General features: G+C 36.8%; 2 protein-coding genes across 4 annotated transcripts in view; one reads left to right on the top strand and one right to left on the bottom strand.

The window, feature by feature from the left end:
- LOC134744847 (regucalcin-like) overlaps positions 1 to 18,874 on the top strand; it is a 290,519-nt gene that overhangs the window by 188,931 nt on the left and 82,714 nt on the right. The window lies entirely within an intron of this gene.
- The window catches only part of LOC134744837 (liprin-alpha-1), a 226,811-nt gene continuing 209,454 nt past the window's right edge, over positions 1,518 to 18,874 (bottom strand). The window contains exons 16-25 of one of the 3 annotated variants that reach the window (XM_063678756.1): positions 16,206 to 16,348; positions 15,412 to 15,456; positions 13,910 to 14,090; positions 13,342 to 13,469; positions 12,651 to 12,853; positions 12,323 to 12,481; positions 11,761 to 11,875; positions 10,884 to 11,040; positions 9,222 to 9,338; positions 1,518 to 8,137 (exon numbers count right to left, since the gene is read on the bottom strand). In XM_063678756.1, coding sequence (XP_063534826.1) covers positions 8,042 to 8,137; positions 9,222 to 9,338; positions 10,884 to 11,040; positions 11,761 to 11,875; positions 12,323 to 12,481; positions 12,651 to 12,853; positions 13,342 to 13,469; positions 13,910 to 14,090; positions 15,412 to 15,456; positions 16,206 to 16,348 — 1,344 coding nt within the window. In that variant the 3' untranslated portion in view covers positions 1,518 to 8,041. Of the gene's footprint in view, positions 8,138 to 9,221; positions 9,339 to 10,883; positions 11,041 to 11,760; positions 11,876 to 12,322; positions 12,482 to 12,650; positions 12,854 to 13,341; positions 13,470 to 13,909; positions 14,118 to 15,411; positions 15,457 to 16,205; positions 16,349 to 18,874 lie in introns of all 3 variants that reach the window. The other 2 variants (XM_063678755.1, XM_063678757.1) reach the window with 2 other exon arrangements.

Below are 18,874 nucleotides of genomic sequence, written 5' to 3'. Positions count from 1 at the left end.
GGTGCAAACTTAGCGAGGTCCGAGTTTATTACATTACCTTGTGGACCTCCTTTTTGCCACCGTCCGCCCCACCACGTATAAGATCCATTATTACGGAATACGGATCCACACGAAACCCTTCCCCGAGGCACGTCTACACTGGCCGTTTTGTGCGCGAGGAAATTGCCTCGCGCGTATGCTCGCTCTGTACTGTGTGGACCCGGCAATTAGCGATTGGAAAATACGTTCAATCGTGTATCTTAGAGCTCGTTCCCACTATGTCGGATGTCGGGACGACTTTTAATCGGGTGTCGGCGCCTCTGTTCACATTATAGTTGGCTGTCGGGACGATTTTTAATCAGGTGTCGGTGCCTCTGTTCACACTAGTCGGCTGTCGGGACGATTTTTAATCAGGTGTCGGTGCCTCTGTTCACACTAGTCGGCTGTCGGCCACGACCGCAGCTGGTGCCATTTGAGGTTCTCATTTGACGCGCGGGAGGCACAGGGAGTGCGGCGCGGGCGGGGTCGGTCCGACATCCGACATCATATGTGAACAGCGCCGCCGACACGATTTTTTTCCGGACGGAGGGCTGACAAAACCCACGATATTTTATGTCGGATCCGACACAAAATCGTTGTCGTTCGTGTGTGAATAGCTTCATATAAAATGTTCTGCCGCTACGACACCCGATTAAAAATCGTTCCGACATCCGACATAGTGGGAACGAGCTCTTATTCTCTCACAATAATTGCCAAAATCAAAGGAGTTTTCCAACAGCTGTAATGATTTTGATGCGTGGTGGGGTAGAGTTTGTGTCTTGAGCTTCACCGCAGCGTCAAAACTACTGAGACTATTTTGATGAATTTAGTGTTGTAAGAACAAATTAAATTATTTTCTATGAAAATATTTTAATTTGTGGTTTTTCAAGTAGACACACTACTATTTAAACTATAAACTGAAATAAATATGGAGGCTTTGGTCATTTTCTCCTTCGTATATGATATTTATTTCAGTTTAGAATTTAGTGTTGTTTCGTTATTGATATTTTTTGAGGACTGAGTGACACATTTCCACCTTTAAGGCGAAAATCGTTTAAACGTCTTGCTGGCGGCCAGGCGATAACACAGAAGGTATAGCCAATAGCATGGCACTTAAAAATGTGGGTGTTGGAAAGAAGTTATGCTCGTGGCAGTCGTGGCAAGAATCGAGGCAAAAAAAAACATAAGTGTCATGAACTTGATATAGCACCTACTAAACTGACTTCTAAAGAGAGGAGTGGATTTCACTTCCTGCAAATATATTCCCAGTCCACTATAACTTGGATCTTTTTAAATCGAGAGTGAATAGACATCTTTTAGGTAAGCATGATCCATCCTAGACTGCATCGGCACTTACCATCAGGTGAGATTGCGGTCAAATGCTTGCCTATTTGTAATAAAAAAAAAAAAAAACGAAGGTTCTATGTACAAGTACAAACAAACCGGAGGCAGTTGGGTTAGTTTTACCTATTTGGTAAGGTACAAATAAAACAAAGTGCTTGTATCGTGTAAATTGTATTTACCTCTTATCATTATGCATAACGTACGTCGTTCGCACATTTGATAAATATTTTTACAAAGGTTACACAGTATTCTGATTACATTGGTCAAAATAATCACCGTTACATTCCCCCGCCCTGCGTCTAGACAGAGACATGTAAAATTGTTAATCTCCATACAAAATCGCTTGCCCCATCTTGTAGATGTCGCCACTTATGCAACGCCACCTAGTAAGTTCTCTGGGATTTAAAATAAATAGCGTTGCGTTGAAAAGGCCACTAAGTTACGCTATTTGTGGCTTTGTATGGAGATTAAAAAATTATAAACTTGTCTATGGTCTATGAAAGCGGCAACACGGAAAGCTTGGAATGTAAGCAGGGCACGGGCACACGGAGCTACGATGCGATATATGTCGTCAACGAAGCTATGCAAATTATGTAAAATTATATACAATACAATGGAATTCACTAAAAACCTATCATACAACCTTAACGTGAAGGTAACTTTATTCTTTGGTAGCGAACTAGCGAGCCACTGGGACTTGGAATATTGTTCGACAGCTCGGTGGAATGTGGACAGGATTTTGTCTGCTCTAAAACATACCTTGTGTAAATATTTTTGTTATTTAAATGACCCCTTTCGATCGTTATAAGAAATAATAGTGTTTTGACATTTTTACGTTTACACATTTTTCGCACTCGCCTACAAAAAGTCCTAGAAATAACAAAAAAAATTGATGAATTAGGTACTTTTTAGAGCGGCCATATTATTCTATTTATTGTTAGCCCGCGACCGTCTGTCGAACGTTGGCACTTTAGGAGGAATCGGAATAGAGGGGTCATGGACGTTTGACGGAGCCGTTTTTTTTTTTAAATTTCGACTCTCACGGACGCGAACTACTAACGGCCAGTATACACTGTACACTAACCGCGCTATGCTAAACAGGAAACCAAGCAACGGTTTTAGAAAAACCGTTTCGCATTTCCTACTAACGAACGAGCTTTATACAAAAAAGTAGCTACATCGAAAAGCTATACACTAACAAATAACTAAATAACCATTTTGTAAACGTAGTCGCATATAAAACTTTATGTAGTCGTTTAATATATTTCATTGATAATGAAACAATGATGTGTATGTATGATATAGAGACGCGGGCATATCGCTGTCTCGCTCTCGCTACCCCACCCCGACCGCGTTTTACGATACCAGTTAAAATATCTACAAAAATAAAAACTGGCAATATTGTTAAAATGCCAAAACAGCTTTTTTTAGTTTTTATTTTGTAGAATTGCAACTAATTTATCTGTAAAACACAGCCCAGTTATTCGGTATTAGTTTTGCTTCAGTTGACTAGATGCATATCTACACAGAAATTGACACAGAAAAAAAGCGTTAAAAGTAAATTAGAAATACCAATATAGGTAATAAGAGTAATGAATTCTGGCAATACCAATATCGAATAACTGAATACATATTTTAATTACACTTTTATTTATATACATTTCAGTTATTTATATTTCAATGTCCAATTGTTTTAGTCAATTACAATGTTACATGATGCCCAAAGTTAGCCACTTAAATATTTTTGATTACACTATCTGAATACGAAATATTCATAGTATTTTTTCATGAAATGACAACGCCCTTAATATTTTTGCAAACGGTTTTTTTGGAAGCCTGTTTACAATTCCAACTCGCAAAAGCTAAAAAAAGAAAGAAGGACACTTGTCAAAAAAACCGCGGCAAAATAAGGGTGCGTTCCAAAATGCGTGGCAAAATATTTAGTACATTTCCGAAGTTAGCTACGTTTTAACTTTTTAATATAATTTCCACACTGTGACCACACGTAACACCCACCTAATTTATTAATACTGTTACTCGTTACTCTATACACAGTTATTGGATACCTATTCAAAGTACATAGCAGCCCTTTAATGTTCCTTCACGCTTAAAATAAACTTGTGATTCAGACAACCGTAACATTTACACGAGGTATTTCGTAACCAATTAGAAGATACAGCTCCGTAGTAACTAGTAGTTAAAACTTAATAAATAATAAGTCCTAGTTAATAAATAGTAAAGCGATAAAATATTAAAAATAATCTTGTAAAGTTTGAACACATCCTAGCTAGCTAAGTATTGCTATGTCCGCACGGGCGGCCGTAATCGCTATCAAACCATATTTACAATATTCGCTAAGAAGATTAAAATTAAAATTGTTTAGCTATACAATTATAATCTTTATTTCATTAACCGTAGATGTTACAATAGCGTGATGAGCGCGCGACACTAGATTAGTTTAAAGTCCAAATTAAAATAAATATAAAAAGTGTCGTACGCGCAAGACGGTTGCTTGTAATGGCTTAACAAAATATATCTAATGCAGCCACGGCTCACTGTGGAACGACACCATACTTAATACATGATAACTTTTTATGGTGTTGACAAATAATCGTAAAATATAAGGAGCGATAACCCTGAACAGGTTCCCAAGATCCTATAATTTCATAGATTTTTGTAAGAACAATAAAAAGTTATCGTCGAAAAACAGAAAATTCTCATTTTCAACCACAAATATGGCGTCGCTCCACAGTGGGCCGCAACATGCGTATTATAAAATATAAGAATCTAACACAACTGCATAACACTGTACACAGACTAGTAACCGGGCTTCCTTTCAAAACTACGAAGGATCACAAAATCCATTTTATTTAAGTCTTCTTTATTAGCACAGAGTAAAGTCGACTTTGCAATGCACCTGATACCCTTCGAAACCAAGCCATTACCGACAGCTAAAATCTTTCAGTTCAATATCAACTGAATGTTCTTATTCTATTCAATGTATCCTTGGAATTCTTTTGTAATATTTGGTTCGTTCTGAACTTCATATTACTCAGAAGCGAGAAGAATGAACCGGAACAATTTCAACTGTCGGCAAACACAGTCATTTTGTCGACACCATTTTTTTACATTGACAATGTTGTGTTTACTGGATTACATTACATCAATAAAAAAATATATATCTATGATTATTGAAGTAAAGCGCGAATAAAAATAAAGGTTATTTCGTAAAAATAGCTAAAATTGACTATTGCTAAACATAAAATAATATCCGACGTTAAAATTCATTTAAAACAACCAGAATAGCAATGTAACCCAGCATAACAATCTCAAATGTGAAACCATCACAAAAACATAGTATAAAAACAAAATAATATTGTTGACACCTTTATAATGTGGTAACGCAGTCATCACACTGATGCACCGCAAGCACCGGTGTGAGCAAGAGACGTATATAGTGACGTCCCGCTCGCACACCAATGTGTACCGCCTAATACTATGGATGTACAAACACTCGGAGGCACACATTCAACTACATAAGCTATTATATACACACCTCAGCGAGGCACTTGGTATACAGGCCCAGAGAGAGAATAGGAAATAATGACACCAGTAAAACATTAAACGAGTTTTTCGAATGGGTATATACTCATTCACTCGACTCAGAGGAAGAATGAAGAACTTTATTTGATCAGTATGGGAGTAGACGCGTGGGAAAGTTTCAGTTTCTTAATATAGATGTCGCTACTGTTACATTCGAGAAACTTTTAGTCTGTCTGAGCCTTTTTACTTGAAACCGTGAAAGTTACTTTGACACCGTATGTAAACGCTTAAATATAACTGTTATAGGCTTATTTACTCACAAGTCACAACGTCTTTAAGAGGAAAGGGGACGGCCGTTTCTCCAAACTAACGTAGTCCCAATTTTCCTCTCTGGATAATCATAATCATAATAATTTATTAATAACAAAAGTTACAGGACATTTGAGTTATTGCCTATAAGTAATAGGAAAATATAAAACATAATGAATTATGATATTAAATTTATGAAAAATATTTTAACATAATATGATGTATATTAACCATAGCTATGCTCGATTTTTCGATTTTTTGATTATTGTAAAAATTAGGAGCATAAAAAAAGATTTCACTAAAAAAATTAAATGCTCCTAACTTATAATAATTAAAAATTCGAAAAAAAAACAAACGTAGAGGCATAGCTGAGGTTGATATACAAAAATTGTGTCAAAATATTTTCAATAACGTTAATATCCAGAGAGGAAAATGACAAACGTAGTCCGTTTGTATGAAAAGGCGATTTCGTGCAGGTCCTCGACTTTCGTCTTAAGCGTTCTTGACGTTTTAAGGGTTATAATAATTAACAACTGTTAATCTGCACAATAACTGATAAGGACAGGGGGCCTACCGCGAACACCGAAGTTCGTAGATTACGGGCATCTTTCTCATTTACTCCAATTAAGGCGTCAGAGAAACATGGCCGCAATTTGCGAACTTTGATTTTCCCGGTTATAACCCAGATTCGAATAAGTTAGAAGCTTTAGAAAGTATGTTAAGTCAGTTATGGTTCTTCTAAAATAGTTATTTTAAATAAAAATCAGTGCCAATATTTCCCGATTCCCAATCCTGTATTCATTAGGCACACCTATTATAAACATGTCCAAATCTTATTTCTGAGCGTTGACTCTTATTGACTGCTTTCGTCCAACCATAAAGTGATGTTTGTCTTGACTTTAGTACAGTCGAGATGACAAATATATTTACAAGCGAACGATCCAAAAATATATTTACTCGTCTCTAAGCCACTGACAATAAGGTCGTGTAAATATATATTTACAGTACATATGGTGCTACTTTCTCGCACTAGTGCGTCAAATAGCACTTTTCGTTCATATGTCGAAAGTTTAAAGGGCCATATGTACTGTAAAACGTTGTACGATACACGTGCGAATAGGTAATTCGAAACTCGTGTTGATTTAAAACACTCCCTGCGGTCGTATTTTAATTTATCGCCACTCGTTTCGAATTTCCTCTTTTCCGCACTTGTATCGTAAATAACTATTGAAAGATTGGCTTGTAAGATGTTTGTGTACTCGACCGTACACTAGGGCTCGGAACCGGTTTTTTTTAAAAACCCGAAATAGCCCAACATTTTCAATTAATTTATGCTCTTTACGTAGGACTGAATCATGTATTTAGGTAACAACTTCGTATTATTAGATTGTCCCATTAAAAATTCAATAATAAACCAAAGAACGAAAAAGAACGTAATAATACCGGTTTTTTTTTATGAAGAAAAAACCGGTTCCGAGCCTTGCCGTGCACTTCACTTGCCCTTACCAAATGCCTCTTTGAAACTCTTTTGTTTTTATGCCAAGAGAAAGAAGCAATATGGATGTTTGGTAAATATGGCAAAGTGAAGGCGTTCACGTCTCAGTACCTAATGTTTGGACTACTGGCAGGTTTAACTCTAAGTATATTAGTTTGTGTAACTAATATTTGGCATCAGAGTATGAAAATGTCGGAAACGGTCGTATGGGCGTCAAATTGGGAAAATTATAGCCTAACTACTAGTTCAATTTGGAACTATATTCTTATATTTAAAAGGTTGAAAATGTATATTTGATATATTTAACGGAATACTGAAGAAAGTTAAGTAGTAAAGGAAGTTAAGTATAGAGATGATTATAATACAAGTATTAATGATGTTGTGAGTGTATTTCATTTTTAGACTATGATTTTCTCAAGACGCTGGCGACCGCTTTATTATATTTAATTTATTTGTTTTTAATATTATAAATATCGGAATAAATGTTAAGTACATAGTAAATCTAACAGTATCAGAGCACTTCTGTATTATATATTATATAATAAAGCATAATGTAGCTACAACTGGTTTAATAGTTATATGTATAACAGTAATGACAACTTTTATTGTAACTTTTATTTTATCAACAACGATGTAAAGATGGCAACATTCTACAGTAAAAAGTAGTGTAAAAATACGTCATTGAAAGAATTTATGCCTACTTTATTGTTATTCAGAGAAATTTGTACTAGCGTTAAAAATAAAGAAACACTATAGTATCGTACACAAATATTTATGAAAGTACTCGTTTTGGAACTAACCCCTATTTTTTTGACTTTTTTGATATAAGCTAATCAGAACGTTCTGCCACATATTATTTTGAATTAATAATGATTCTCAAATACCAAATATTATTTATATGATTAAATATGTCCTTAAGAGTGATAAAATATGATTTTTCCGCTACTATTTTAGCTCTGAAACCGTCTTTCACAAATATTGTCGCACACGAAACCATTAAAACAGTAACTCAAGTCGTATACATTACAAATGTAATTCTAGAGTTGATTTTACTACAGAATGTTACCACTTGATGCCGACGTCTAAAAGCCGGAATAAAAATTCCATATGTCTATGGAAGATAAAAAACTGTGTATCACTTGCCGTTTGTACCAATCAAATAAATTAAATTAAACGTTTATTCACAGTTAGTTTCTGCCGGTAGATGCCGGTTTCCCGACTGTTTTCTGTGGTGGCCGACAGTTGTCGGTGGTGGCCGGCAGTTGTCGGTGGTGGCCGACAGTTGTCGGCGGTGGACACGGGTAGCCTCGGTGCCTAGTTCATGGTGTGGTGTCAGGAGGCGGCCTGGTGGTCGTGCGTCATGCGCGCCGCGCGTTCCGTACCGGTTTGTAAAAGGTTCGCGAATTCTACTTCGAGAATTTGCCGCGCCTGGAAAACAAATATTATCTTTAGCAAAACTATATATACCTACCCATGTAAAATATACATTTAAGAAACTTAACTTACTAAAAATCTTGGTACACCAAGAGTTAGAAACCGGTAATCATTTCATAAGCTTAACCGGTTTATAATTTAGGTTAAACGCGGTTTGCGACTTTTTTTGTTATCAATTTTATAGAAGATTCATCATCATCTTCCTCGCGTTATCCCGGCATTTTTGCCACGGGTCCGCTTGACAACTAATCCTAAGAATTGACGTAGGCACTAGTTTTTACGAAAGCGATTGCCATCTGACCTTCCAACCCAGAGGGGGAAACTAGGCCTTGTTAGGATTAGTCCGGTTTCCTCACGATGTTTTCCTTCACCGAAAAGCGACTGGTATAAATATCAAATGATATTTCGTACATAAGTTCCGAAAAACTCATTGGTACGAGCCGGGGGTTTGAACCCGCGACCTCCGGATTGAAAGTCGCACGCTCTTACCGCTAGGCCACCAGCGCTTTTTTTAGATTAGGTATACTAATAAAAAAATAGAGTAATAGAGAAATATGAATCATATATTTCAAAAATAGTAAAAACCGGTTTCAACCCTACAAAACAGAATAAAATTCGTAACACACGGCATCATTTTCATTAAACATAAGTAACTTAACCTTAAGTTTAGGTTCGAATTCTATACGAAAAATGTACTATTGTTCCATATAAAAGACTAGCACGGCAGCTTTTAACGACTTTGCACGGGTTACACAAAACCTTTACAAATTATACATTAAAACCTTCCACAAGAATTACTCTATTGATAGGTGAAATCCGTAGTGTAGTTTTAAATATCTAAGCATACATAGGGACAGACAGATAGCGGAAAGTGACTGTTTTATACTATGTAGTGATCCATAGTAGTTGGTGAAACCGTCATAGAGTCGAGAGTCAATCTCATTTTAGTCATTAGCGTTCTGTTTTTCAAATTTGCATCAAGTTTTTTCGGACAGAGTCTATTGTTATTGATCTAAAGACTGATCTAAACTGAAACACCTCTCGCATATTATAGTATAATCTGTTTTAGTGTAGGTACCTGCGTGTTCTGCGTGGGTATCTGCAGCGCGAGCGCCATGCTGTTGGCGTCAAAGTTATCGTCTAACGCGATCAGCGCGCCGTGCACGCCGCTCTCCACCAGGTTGTTGGCGTACTCCTGCGAAACAAATATCAATATTAAATAAATAAAGTTAAAATAAATATTATGAGGACAATCTTAGATAAATCGACCTAGTCAAACAGTAAGCTCAAAGGCTTTGTGTCGTGGGCACTAAACGATGATAGATATAAATTATAATACATTTTTTCACTTGACTGTTGCGTCAACTACCGATACCGAGTTTGCATCGCACGTTAAGATAAGTTTCTTACATAATAAATTAGTGAATAAGTCTGTATATGTGTAATTTTCAACCAAAAGGGTACTTATTGTCGCTTGTAAGTAAGGTGCTATTTCCATATAGCTTCAATTAGAAATCAAACTTATCGACAAGCGACAATGTGGTACCTTTTGGTTGAAAACGTCACATATATGTAACTTTTTTTATTATAGATAATGTTTATTTGTAATAAGGGTCATAATAGATGATTTTACTTTATGCACTGGAGCATAAATAGGTTACTTAATAAGTTTATTGTACCTTAAATAAATATTTTTTCATTTTCATTTTTCATAAGAATATCTAATTTAGATGATGTCAAATAAAAAAATACAAATTTAATATATTTTAAAGGACGGTCTTAAATATAACAAATAGATGGTTAATCCTTTAACGACTAGCGATCTCGTAAGGCTTTAATTTACCATAAAAAAGATAAAGCTTTCATAGATCTGAGCTCACGAACAATATCTAGATAATGATAATATTCAATTTTGAGGCGTAAAATATTGCCGTAGGTTTGGTAAAGATTATGCCCGTTATAAAGCTTGTTTTATAGCAAAATGTTAAGACTGATAGACTGAGAACTTAACGTGGTCCGACTCTAGTCGTTTTTAACACGTGAAGAGTTCCATCGATCTCTTCAGAAACCCTTCATCAGATCTTGATGGTCACGTTAATAGTTTTCCCATTGTCCTGACATAATGGGCACCTCTTAAAACAATAAACAAAAAAGGCCTTAAAACAAAAAAGTCTTTATCTTCAAGGTTTGACGACCAGTCTGGCCTAGTAGGTAGTGACCCTGCCGGTGAAGCCGATGGTCCCGGGTTCGAATCCCGGTAAGGGTATTTATTTGTGTGATGAGCACAGATATTTGTTCCTGAGTCATGGGTGTTTTCTATGTATTTAAGTATTTATATATTATTTATTTATTTTAGTAGGGACTAGACATAAAAATAGCTAAAAAAATAACGAATCTGGCGAATTAAGAAACTCCTTCCTTTTTGAAGTTAAGTAACCCTTCTACCGCCAATAACCTCAACTGCCGAGCGCGGCTACAGCCCAATACAAACATTTGTGCATGCGCCGCGCACGGATCAACAAGGATCAACAACGAGCCGACCAATTTTCAGTCTTAAACAATAAGTCCGAAATGGTGATACGGCAACAGCTCGCATCGGCGCACGGGCTCGACAGAAACAGCGATGTAGTGATAAATTAGTATATATATCGGTTATGGATATTTCCCCGGGGTGGTATGGATAGTGTTGCGGTCGTTCCTCGGGCTCTAGGTGGTGAGCGTCGGTTCTGCTCGGACGTACCTTCAGGTTGATGCCGAGCAGCCAGCGCTGCAGGCGCTCGTTGCTCCACACGAGCACGTCGCGCGCGCACAGCTCGGCCGCGCGGCGCCGCTCCTCCAGCGCGCGCACGCTGTAGCCCACGCGCTTCAGGCACGCCACGCCGAAGTGTAGGGATGTTCTGACATTTTACAATAAAAACTATATACATTGTACATTTTACCCGGAAAAAATATCGATAATGACCCGAGGACCGAAACCGGTAACTTCCTTCATACAAAAAAATCGGTTTTGTAATCTATCATAACCGGTTTGCAACTTTCTTTGTAGCACAAATTATTCGTACCGATAATTACCTATATGCTAATAATAATAAGGAAATATAAAAATACAAAGACACAAATCGAAAATAGTAAAAACCGGTTTCAGCCCTTGCAAGAATCTGTCAGCAAAATAGACTAAAAGTTAATTTATCACGTTCTATCTATTCAAATCTATTATTCAATTTAAGTTGATCTATTTTATTAAAGAAAAAAACTACGACACAACAAATTAATTAAAACTTTTTTTGATATTACGCAGTCAATAGAACATGATTAATTTTCAAAAGCATATAAGATTATTTTGCGTAAATAGGGTATTTGACTACTAGTCAAATCAATTTCCCTTTTCCGAACTGTCAAAATGATTTTGGTACTATGGAATTCTCTTTATAGTTTTATACGAGTTTAAAAATATAAATTGTGTCTGAAAATAACTGCTCTCTACGTTTCTCTATAAATCTTCGGGTGCTTAATTTCATGCATGCTGTAAAATGATTTATTTTAAATACAGTCAAATACCCTATTATATTAGTATTTTTACGCTACTGCTATAAAATTGTTTATGCTATCGGATTTACCTATGGAAGCTGTCGACCATTTTGAGCTGTGTGCGGAGGTCTCGCTTTGTGAGGTGTTCGAGCATTCTCGCGTCCACCAGACACTCCATGAACGTCGTGCGGTATTGAGGTAATCCTGTAACACAAGTGTTATAGCTTAAGTAAATAATATAATTCCCTTAAACGGTTTTGTCTCGATGAGCAGAGAGCAAACTGTCTTCTGCACTTTTAGTGCTTCAAAATGGAGAGCTATGTTCTCCGAAACGTGACGCGTACGAATTCTTATAATAAAATTTGGCTTATTTTGCCCAATCGTACTAGGATACTAAAAAGTTTAATTTTTTAAATTTTTAATTTCAAAATAACTCTTTGAACTGTTGGACAGTAGTCAGGGCGAGGGAAAAAACAGGTTTATAAGCGAGATAGCGGTCAGACAAAAAAGAGAGTTATATATGTAATATGTATTGTCGTGTATGTACGTCTTTTCTTGGACCGCGTTTATACTGACTGTGATTATTACCGGTTTTTATGGTTCTAAACCGGTTTATCAGCGCAAAATTTCAAAACCCCAAAACAGATTTACCTAATGATGGCAGCCAGACGTTGCCGATCCATTCATGATTCATATCTCCGAAGGCAAGGGCCGCACATGCCGTCCCTCTCGGCGCCGATGGTGACGTCAAAGACACCATCTCTTGAATAGCCAGACGTAGTTTGAGCCGGTGCAAGGGGTTACTGATGCCTGAAATCACAATATAAGTTTTATTTGAAAAAAAAAAAAATGTTAATAGGTGAGTCTTATAACATTTCAAAATACTTTCTGTGGCCAAAATAATGCAACCATTGCATTTTATTTAATAACCATAAAAATACAGGATGTATTAGATGCTATGATGGTTTATTTGGCTTACCAATTTCTCTCTGTATCTCCTGATCAGACAGAGCCGACATAATGGCTCCGCTCTTCACATTAGCGCGACAAGCAGCCACGTACCACGCCGGCATGCCGACCCACAGCTCGAGCCACGCGACCACGGTAGGCCCGTTCCACAGCGCGAAGGGTGTGCCTGCGCGCATAGCTTCTCCTAGTAGTTCGTGTCGGTAGTCGCGGTCTCTGCAAAAGAAGAATATTATTTTAGAATTTAATTGAAACACATGTTGTTTTCGGGTCAGCGTCAGTTCAGAGCCAAAAAGCTACATGCTCGGTATCAAACAAAACAAAACTTTACGTATCTAAACAGTAGCGGTGGCGCGTTAAATATGTCTGTTAGGCCACCCGGAGCTAATTGGGACTCATTTTTCATTGATACCTATATGAGAAAGTTCTCAGCTCCCTCAAAGCGCGCAAGCAAGTGGGAATCAAGTTCTATGGAGTATGGACGCCCGGCTACTGGTATGTATGTAATAGATAACATGTTTCAACCTTTTGTATGTCCCGTATACGTCCCAGAGAATTTGGATTATAATTTACAATTTCAAGGTTATCAATTCAATAGCAAATTTTTAACAAGGGCATACGTAGGATTTATGATTGTGGCATTTTATAAGGTGAAGTTATTTACCCAGATTAAATTCTCTCTTACAATATGAGCCTATACTTACTTGCTCTTATTGCGAGCGTAATCTTGTACTAGAGGCGCGGGAGCTGCCTCCGGCGCATCGTCGGCTAACGACGATAATCCTAACGAAGACGCGGACGACAGCGATCTCTGTTGGCCGCCTTGCTGCATCTATAAAAAGGAAAAAAAATCTCAAGCAAATGCAGTGGCTGGGTTAACTCCTTTAACGCGCTTTAAAAAATACGAAGGACAAGTTTTGGCCTAAGGGTTGGCAGTTCAGGCAATTCCGCCCAGTGCGTGATACCATGGGAATACGTAAAGGTTGGAAATCGTAATAGTTTGGAAAGTGCCAAGCTAGGTTAGTCTTATTGTAATCCTGAAGGGTGTAGCAGAAAGACTACAATTTAAAGCCACAAAATAAGCTTTATTAGGTTCGTAATGAGTATATAATCAACCTAAATTACAAACCGGTTTAAATGTATGAAAAGGTTACCGGTTCCAGCCTTTACTCACTTCATGCTCTGTTTCTCATAAGAAGCTTAGAACACGGCTAAGATCTGCCCATGGACTCTTGACTCTAAGTAAAGACGAGGACAAATAGAAAAACTCACCGGCATACCAGCTTTCTCCTTCTTACTAAAGAATCTCCCCAACGAGCTCTTGATTCCCCGTTTCTTCTGCTGATGCATCGACGCTATAGAAACAGCCGAGGCCGCGGCCGCAACCCCTCGCGGGAGGCCGGGCGAGGCCCCGCCCCACGCCGTGAGGCCGCCGAGGGACTCTTGGCTCGAGCTGCTGGGAACACTGACATTTAGTGGCCTGGAAATATAAAAGGAATGTACTAATTTGGTGTCGTTATTGTGTAGGGTGGAGAAAACCAGGAAAAGTATAAGCTTTTAATATACTTCCAATGAAGATGCGGTTAGAGCTAGCGAATATGCCGTGAATGCTCTAAATCTAAAGCACTGGATCTGGACATGCCTTAAGGCATGAACACTTTTGTTTTTACAGTTACTGGTCACAGAAGTTTTGCAAGAGCTTTACCGTATCCCGTATTCAATTTATAGAATTATATGCATTAGCACATAGATGCGAGCTCGCTAGCGCCACCTTACAATGACTACTGATATAGGTATATCCTAAATGGGTAAATTATCTAGTAGTTTCAAAATTCAACCACATCATAAATGATGTCCGAAATATTGTAAAAAACTGTGTAATAATGTCCTATAATATTTATTTATAAATATGTGAACAAGCTCAAGCTCAAGTGTGGCAAGCTGTGTGTTTATATCTGATACTCAGCACACTAAAATATTATAAGCAAAGTAAAATAGTTTTCTTTTCTTCTTTAGGTGTGAAATTTTCTGGCCTACAACATTTAACAAAATGGAATCACTAAGGTACCAATAGCCTCTACAGCAGGAAGGGGTCACACTTAATCCATTAAATTCAACATACCCAATAATACCCATCCATTGATGCAATTATAGTGATGGTTGATGCAAATAATTAGACTTCTTAGTAATTCCATTTTATTTAACATGTTATATAAAAATCACTCAGTAAATAACAATATTATTTTCAATCGCCTATACCTATAGTATAATTGTTAGTTTTTGTTCCGACACCAAAATAGTTATATGTAAATGTAGGTACTTGTACTTTTGTTTAAGTTATTTTTTTTTTATCGAGTTCTACGACTAATATTCATTATACATATGTAGACATTCTCAGGCCGCTAATTAAAGCCCAGCCAGTAATTATTTGTATCATTGTTTAGACAACCCAAACGATAAATAATTAACCGGTTTAGTAAAATAACCGGTTAACAGGTTTTTGCTATCATTATATTTAGATTGCAACTAATCATCAAAATCATAAGATTTATTAAATATAACTCGCAGATTTGACTAAATTTGGATGATAAAACAGATAATTATCCAATATTCTATAAATATTCGATTTGACACATATTTTGTGAGGCACGTAGCTGAACAACGTGTCCGGACAGTCGCAGAGGACGCTAGCGAGCTGACTGTCGGACCGACTCGGTCGGGCCAGACTCGGTCGGACCAAATTTGGTCGGGTCGGTTTGGGAACGAGGGTGCACCTGTGTATTGGGATCCGCGTCATTGATCCTGACATTATTGAAGTCCTGGCGGCGTGCGAAATAAAACATGTTATTAATTATAAGTTTCAGTTATTAAAGAATAATAAAGGAAGCAAAAAAGAAATCGGTACACATGATAAAGAGGAAAAATTTAATCGCCACCGTAATTAAGTTAAATGAGTCGTTACTGTTGCAATCTTTATTACTTACACTTACAACAAACAATACATTTTTCTCTGGCGAAAACATAAAGTACACACAAGTGACAAAGAAAGCCACAAATCGCATATTTAATGGCCTAGCACACCTGCGATCTGAGAAATCATTTTTACGAGGAGTTTTTATTAAATAGAGGTATAAAGGAAATAAGATGATACTCGTATTCCAACATCTCATTCATGTGTAATGTAGGTATAGATATAATTGTAATGTCAATCTATGTAATTTGGACGTGCTAGTCAAATGTTATCTTACGGAGACAATGATGATTTTATTTTTAGGGTTCCGTACCCAAAGGGTAAAAACGGGACTCTATTACTAAGATTTCGCTGTCCGTCTGTCTGTCACCAGGCTGTATCTCATGAACCGTGATAGCTAGACAGTTGAAATTTTCACAGATGATGTATTTCTGTTGCCGCTATAACAACAAATACTAAAAAGTACGGAACCCTCGGTGGGCGAGTCCGACTCGCACTTCTCCGGTTTTTTTATTAGATGTCTATTATCTTCACGTTATTTTTATAATTGTTACAGTATTTCTTATAGATATCCACCACCTAACCGACAGTACTCACGAGTCATAAGGCGCAGGATAGTGCGTCCTCAGTCGATCCCGCTCGGCGTGCAGCGCGCGCGCCGCCCGCTCGAGCCGCAGCGAGCGCGCCGTCAGCGGCGACTCGGCGCCTTCTGCCGCGACGCCGTCCTCGCACAACTGTAACTGTTGAGCGTGTTATTATTGCACGTTGCGATGGTTGTAAAGTAGTAACAGCTCGTACAGAATTCTTATAATATATGTATAAGTATTACAGATTCAGTTTAAGATAAGATTTACCTAGTTTCCTTGTTATTAAAAGAATATGCAACCTTAAGGCAAACTGTCGAGCCAAAATGTTAAAGACATAGAATATATGGCAACCCTAAGATTGTCGCACAAAAATGTGAAAAACATTGACAAAAACCTCGTGAGCAGAGTCAGTGGGATAGGCAAAAATTCATAATTAAAGGCACTACATATGTTACCGATGGGTTTTCATCACAAGAAAGTAAGAAACATATTTATGTTTACATGGCTAATACAGAATTACTACTAACAGTACTAATGTTCTAAAGTGTAAAGAGGTTACAGACAAGGAAGGAAGAAATATGAAGACTTTGTCTCAAAAAGTTACATGCGGAATAAATATTAATTAGGGAATATTAAAATATGCTCTCGCTATATAAAAGGTACATATCGGTATCTCATCTCACACTACAATTTATATTATTATGTATATAACGAAGACGTTAAATATTGAATATGATAAGTAATACACATGTTTGTTTACAGTTTACGAATACAATAATGTTAAATACATCTGATTTTTATAACAACCGATTTCAAAACATAAATGATTAAATGATCTGAAGTTTTGAAGTCGGTTGTTTTGTGTTGATTTAAATAAACACTAGTTATAGTTTTTATATATAACATACGAGTAAAAGCTTCGCCTAACTACTTTTCAAAGCAGTGCTGTGCCGTTTGCAAAGCGTTTTTTTTAGTTTAGAATAGGTATACAAAACTAAGCGATATTAGGTATAAAGTTTACAGATCGTACTATATAAGTAATATAGTAATTAAACATAGCACAAGAAATGGTAAAATATGACATTCTACACATAAATGAATATTTCAGTCGATCAACTATGAATACTATTTATGATGGATGTAAGATACCAAAATTGATACTTAAATTTAAATCGTAAGAATACATATGTTACTTATGAAATATGTGCTTATGATTTAAAAATCATATTGGAGGTAAATTCTATGTTTCATTTGCTGCAGATCGACGTACACCTAGCCGCAAATTTCATGGCCACATTTTCATTCATAATCTGTCCATGTAATTTTACAACTTGATGTACATGGATCTAGAGCAATAGGCAAGTGATAAGTTATAGGCTTACTAGCAAAAACATGTGATTTGTAAGATAACTAAGCTAATCCATAAATATGTATTTGACTAATTTGACATAAATTTACAAGCTATATTGCATATTGAAGCTGAATTCTAAATACATTTGGTGTTCACTCAGCAAACATGGACGCATTTAATATTGTTGTTGAAGCTGTTTTCGTGAAGGTGCACTGCAACTGACAAATCAACCAATAAAAAGACACAACGGAGACAAGTGTGATGAAATATATTTTATTTGGAAGCTTCGATTCAACATAACTAACATTTGTCACAATTGAATCTAATCGGAAACCGGTTTCCTCATTGCAACCGGTTATTTTGGCCAGCGTCCAATTATTTTACACAGTGACCGCGTATTTTTTGTAACCGTTACTAGGCGATCCGGTTATTTAGCTAATTTTACTTAACTAATGGGTCATTTTAAATATTAACCAAAATTTAATAATAAATATGATAGCCTTTCCAATCGACTGATTAATGATGATCGATTGATACTGTTTTATTTGTTTAATTTTCATGTGACCTCTGAGCTGCAACATTTATGAATCGATGTCAAAAAAATTAAGATTATTCCTTGAGTCAAGCTTCATTTAGCAGTAATACACTTTTCAACGTTGCGTCTTTTAATATGTTCAACATCACTAAAGTAGCCTTGCAAGCGGCGACAGACCTGGCTGGACGGCAGGCTCTCGGACGACGGCGGGGGGCGGTAGTGCGCGTGCGCGGGTGACATCGACGCCGGCGCCTACGTTTATACACCATTATTGACCAAACGTACACCTTAACCCTTTAACGGACCAGATTATAAGAAATCCTCAATTCAAGCCTCATGTCACCTTTAAGTCCTTAAAATTCTGCATAAGGAATAAATACAAAAATGACGTTATAGGTTGGTAATTTTCCCTTATAGTATCTTATTGAGTCCTATAAAGGGTTAATTTAATTCTACACTAAGTTACCGTAGATTATAACATCCATAGATTGTTAAAAATCACCGTACACATCAACATCGAGTTGTTTCAATTAGTTTTTCTTTAGAAGATTCAATTTACAGTCATGATGACAACTCACGATGGATGTCGTGGATAAAAACAGTTTACTTTATTAATTATTATACATGTCACCTGTGATCCATTTTAATGATCTGATCAAAACAATCTGTTTTATGAATTTAAGAACTTACATTCAGGTAATTCTATAACAATAAGTAAGTACATACTTGACAATGACAGCAATGATACACAATGATAGCAATACAAATGATAGCAATGTATGGTACATACCAT

Source organism: Cydia strobilella, chromosome 10 (genome assembly GCF_947568885.1).
Source record: "Cydia strobilella chromosome 10, ilCydStro3.1, whole genome shotgun sequence".
In the NCBI taxonomy this organism is placed as follows: Eukaryota; Metazoa; Arthropoda; class Insecta; order Lepidoptera; family Tortricidae; genus Cydia; species Cydia strobilella.
This window is presented reverse-complemented; position numbering and strand designations above follow the sequence as displayed.